The sequence below is a fragment of the Castanea sativa genome, chromosome 2, assembly GCF_040712315.1.
Source record: "Castanea sativa cultivar Marrone di Chiusa Pesio chromosome 2, ASM4071231v1".
Taxonomy (NCBI): domain Eukaryota; kingdom Viridiplantae; phylum Streptophyta; class Magnoliopsida; order Fagales; family Fagaceae; genus Castanea; species Castanea sativa.
Window position 1 is genome coordinate 15,262,445 of NC_134014.1, and position 5,155 is coordinate 15,267,599.

The 5,155-nt window shown below is 34.0% G+C and overlaps 1 protein-coding gene across 1 annotated transcript; it reads right to left on the reverse strand.

Annotated features, from left to right (window-relative positions):
* Positions 1-2,593: 2,593 nt before the first annotated feature.
* LOC142623905 (uncharacterized) lies at positions 2,594-4,953 on the reverse strand. Its single transcript, XM_075797388.1, has 2 exons — positions 4,400-4,953; positions 2,594-3,343 (listed from the first exon to the last, which is right to left on the reverse strand). Exons 1-2 carry the CDS (start codon positions 4,818-4,820, stop codon positions 2,730-2,732), a joined length of 1,035 nt encoding a protein of 344 aa, XP_075653503.1. The 5' UTR covers positions 4,821-4,953; the 3' UTR covers positions 2,594-2,729.
* Between the last annotated feature and the right edge of the window lie 202 nt (positions 4,954-5,155).

Below are 5,155 nucleotides of genomic sequence, written 5' to 3' on the forward strand. Positions count from 1 at the left end.
TATAAGTAATGAACAATTTGGTCACCTAGGTATAGGGAACAGAGATTCAGATTTGCAAGTATCACACCAAAACATATTATTTTATTGTTTTACTTTTCATTTGAGAAGTTGATATGAAATATAATTCCAACCAAATTTTGTTTCTATGTTTACAGTATCAGCATAACAGGTAAAAAAAAAAAAACCTTTCCTGCAAAATCATTCATTGACATTGTAGTTAGTTTTGATTGAATAATAAAGATTTAGATTTGAAATAGTTAAAGATGAAGAAAACCTTGATTCTTTCTACTTATTCCAATGTTTCAATTTCTGCCAATGACATTGTAATTTGCATTATCAGTTCTAATTCAAATTTTGGTCTTTTGTCACGGGTTGGAAAATATCAAACAACATTATCGCATTCATCCTTTGAACAAAGTAAGAGATCAACTAAACAAAAAATCCATTGATAACCCATCATAGAAAATTATTAAAGTAAATGTTTATGAGCCTGTTAATAAGCTCAGAAACCTACGTAAAGTCCAAATTGACATAAACTCTACTTGCACTTGTGGTGTTAAGATTTAGTTTGCCTTGAAAAAATTCCATAAAACACGTTGAAGAAATTTTTATACACATTTTTTTTTTATATAAAAAAACATTATATATACATATACCATTTATCTTTCATTATCTTAGAATGCTTTTACAGTCGTTGAAGTAACAATAATTATACATGGACCTTCATCTTCTTTGAAGTCATTTTTAGTAATTGTTTGAGTAAACAATGAAAGTTTTGTTTCTCTATCCCTGACGGTACATTATAGCATTCAAAAAATATTAAAAAGGTTAAGACAAAGTGTACATTGTCTGTAATTAATGGCTGTAAATGAAATGTTCCCAACTGAGGTAGTAGAACTTGAAGATTTCTTATATTTGTAGAGCCTTAGTCAAAGTGATTCATGCATTAAGTTTTTCTGTAAAAAAAAAAAATAATGGAAGTCAAAAGTTAGTTTACATAATATATAACAAATACAATGAATAGTTGAAAGATTCAAACATTTCGTTGTTGAGGAGTATAATAACTTTTTCATCGATAAAGATCATGTCAAGACTGATGAGGTTATTTCCACTTCTCTTATTCTCTGCATTCCTCATTCTGCATATTCTCACTCCTAATTCTCTGTCTCCTTATCATTAGATATGTGATCAAGAAAGTTGTATCCTTTGGACATTGTTATACAGGACAGCTACAATAAAATGTAATTGTATTAGATATACTATTACAAATGATAATGAAAGTTTTACTTAAAAATTAAAAAAATAAATAAAGAAATAAAACTGTAAAATAAAAACAGCACGTCTTTGTAGATCAATAAAAGTTTACAAATATGATATCATATTCCTCTTACAAAATTGGAAAATATTTCTATCTACACAATATTTTTAGCAAGGAACTGTGTTCGGTTCTTGTCATTTATTATCAAGATTTTAAGACCATTTCTATCAGTGAGACTAAATACTGCAACCTATAACTAGCCAAGAGTGAAAACAGGCTGTGTTAAAAATAGGCGTACTCTACTGGATACAACATGTCTATGGATCAGTAATGCTATTAGAACTTCTGCATATTGTATCTGAGCTAAGATAGACACACGTCTAGATCAGTAATGCTATTAGAACATTTGCATATTGTATCTAAGCTAAAGATAGACACGCTCTTCTTCATCAACCAAAGAAAGAATCTATCATTTATTTTGCTAACAATTGGTGCTAAAATTGCTCTCTCTTGCAGGTATTGTGAGTCTTTCATCCTATCATGTATATCAGGATATGTGACAATAATGATATCAGCTGTTGGATCTCTTGTTGGTTTTATTAACAAATCTTCTGGAATCTCAATCCAGCTTTCTCCACCTACATCTCAAATTCGCCATTTCCATTCCTTAAAATCCAATTCCCAGAGTCAACAACAGATTTACCATCTTCCAAATTATACACAGAAGTTTTGCCAGTTCCACCATGCCCATACAAAAGGAACATCTTTCTTTCACCTTTCAAAACAGCTTGGACAACCCAGAGCCAATGCTTCCCTGTCACAACTCAGTTCTTCTTCAAGGAGTCTATTATTCCTTTCCCTAATAAGAGACATATCAATAAAGGCATAGGTGGATAGTCTTTCAGCTTTAATCAGAAGCTTTTCAATTTCATATATAAGGTATAACTTTTCAATTGATTTTCAGAAAGCTGAAGCTGATCAAACCGTTAAGATTCGCCTCTGCCTAAATAAAAAATCTTCAGAAAAATCTTTCCAATTCAACTCCCATATCTGTTCTGGTTGTGAAACATCACATACTAATGGCAAGAAACTTGAGTGGTCCTAAAGGTGCTTGATAGTTACGAATTTCAAGTAGCGATGGTGTTGGACCAATTTATGTTCCTTGCAAACTAAAATATTAAAACGATTCATAGTAATAAGAGAGAAGAAAACACAACTTAGCCAATACTAATTAGAGTGCAATTCATTGCTTTCATAAAGAAAAGAGATAGGAAAGAAAAAGAACAGAGAAGGTCAAGAATAGCTTCATACTACAATATTGACCAACCCATAGATTTCACTGACAAAAAGAGAATTGCACCAAACACCACAGACTCCATGCACAGAAACTATTATAATACAACATGCAGAATCTGATCAACAACAACAAAAGAGATGTCAATCAACCATGCATTTTTGTATCTAGATTAGCTCAGAGTTCCTCATCACGACCTCTACCAGCTACATTATTTTTGATTTTCTTAGACTTTTGCTTGGTTGCCTCATAGTTAGAGGCAATGGTGTCCTTAGCAGACTCTACAGTCTCTTCTGCTTTGTTTTTAGCTGCATCATAAGCTTCTTTAGCTTTTTCCGTGGCCCAACTTAGATGCTCCTCTGTATCATACTGCTTCTTCTTGGCTTCCTCTACAGCACTCTTTCCCATTTCCCTAGCAGCTTCCCTAGCTTCCTCAGCCTTTTGAGATGTCTTCTCTTTAGTCTCTCCTGCCTTTTGGGCTACTCTCTCTTTTGCTTCTGGGGCTTTATTTGCTGCTTCCTTTGTTGTCTGAGATGTCTTTTCCTTTGCCTCCTCTGCCTTTTGGGATGCCTTTTCCTTTGACTCATTAGCCTTCTGTGTTGCCTCGTTTGTTTTTTCACCTGATTTATTCTTTATGGTACTAGCCTTCTCCTTTGCTGCGTTTGCAGCCTCATTGGCTTTCTTTTTTGCTGCGTTTGTTGTATTACTAGCCTTTTCTGTAGCAGTGTTCACCTTCTCTTTTGCTGAGTCTTTGATGTCTCTGGTCTTTTCTGCAGTGTATTGTCTGGCTCCTGCCCATTCATCCATCACGCAACCATTTTTATTGACACAAATTTTACAACTATTTTCAGCTTTTTTGAAGTGGTGATTAAAAAATCCAAGTTCTTTTAGTGGATTTAGTGATATAATCATTTTAGAATCTTTTACGGCTTAAAAACTTAAGGCTCAACACATGTAATAAACCTATTCATTGTCCTTAAATTGGACTAGAAAACAGACCCACCATATCCATTGTGGCCACAATCAGCAATACATGTTGAATATTCAGCAATACATGTTGAATAATGGTAGAGCCACAAACTATTATTTTAACAGTTGATGTGGCTATTATTTTAACCGTTGATGTGGCTAATTTCTGATTTATCTACGCTTACCGTTAACATCATTTTTTTCATTTACCAATAAATGAAATTGGTTTTTATACATCATTTTTTTTTCATTCACCAATAACTATTCACCAGCAGTTTGTATTTTTTTGTTTTGTTTTGTTTTGTTTTTTTTTTTAAGTTTGTATCTCTAGACTCTACATGTTTATGACAACATTTTAATAGCAACTCCTTGGTTTTCCCTGTTTGGGGTGATTAAATTAGAATTAGCTTAGTTTAGCCAATTCTCCAATATAATAAACAAGGAAAATTAGGTCCTAATGTGCACTCCATACATAATATGGACACTTTCACATTAGGTATCCACATTTTTCAAGAATTTCCATATTTAACACATTATATATCGGGATAGTGTATAAAAGAAGTGCGAGACACTCAAAACCCAACAACTAGGAGACATAAAATGGAAACAGTACAAGTTGTTTAACAAAGAACACGTAGTTGGTAAAACCAAAATTTTTTCACAAATTTTTTTTAACCATTGGCATGACTTCTTGTGAATATTTGGTGCATGATAAAAATAATGTTAGATTGAGAATTAAGATAGCATTAGCAGTATTCAATTACAATTTGTTATCTCAACAAAGTTGAGAAAAATATTGTCCCTGGACACAACTCGTGATAAAATTAAAAGCAGTACTAAATGGGAAAGGAGTAACAGCAAGAGACATATATACTAACCAGAAGCCACTTCCTGGACCTTATCTTTGGTCTTTTTTGCAGTGTCAGACGCCATATCAGAAGCATTCTTAGCAGTATCCTTGATGTCATGATCATCATGCTTCAACCCAAGTCCTTCAGAGATTTTCTCCTTAGCCCATTCTGCCCATGTCTCTGAAGCTTCTTTGGCCTCTTTCGCCTTCTCTGCAGCCCTATCCTGAGCCTCTTTTGCCTTCTCTGCAGCTATTTCTTGGGCCTCTTTCACCTTCTCTGCAGCCTTATCTTGGGCTTCTTTTGCTTTCACATTTAATTCTTTATAGTCATGACCTTCCTCATTTGTTGAGACCGTATGTCCCACACTAGTGCAGGAGCAACCAATTGCAAACACCACCAAAAACAAAACCAAAACAAATAGTCGACAATAAGGTTGCTTGGTAGCCATGGTTATGTACGAATATGCTAAACAAAGTCACTGATTGCTTTTGTGTTCTAAATTCTAATGTAAGAGTAGAGATAATAAAAGATAAAAGTGTTAAAAGAGAAACAAGGTTGTTTGTGAAAACTGAAAACCGAGTGGAATGAGAGCAAGTGCAAGACAAGAGGGAACGGGTTGGGATGTGGGATTTTAAATAAAGAGGAAAGTGAGAATACGCAAAGACACGAGTCATGCATCGTGGCAAGAGTAGAGTGTGGAAAGTGGTGTGAACTAGCCAAGTGTCAGATTGTGGATTCCAAAGTGTCATATAAAATTGGGGAGATCAAGTCCCGAAAGCGTCT

Excerpts from the sequence above, each read along its gene's own strand:
- LOC142623905 (XM_075797388.1), bottom strand. The coding sequence starts at position 4,820 with ATGGCTACCAAGCAACCTTATTGTCGACTATTTGTTTTGGTTTTGTTT. Across the intron at positions 3,344-4,399 it reads GGTCCAGGAAGTGGCTTCTG|GAGCCAGACAATACACTGCA; the intron begins GTTAGTATATAT and ends ATGAATGGGCAG.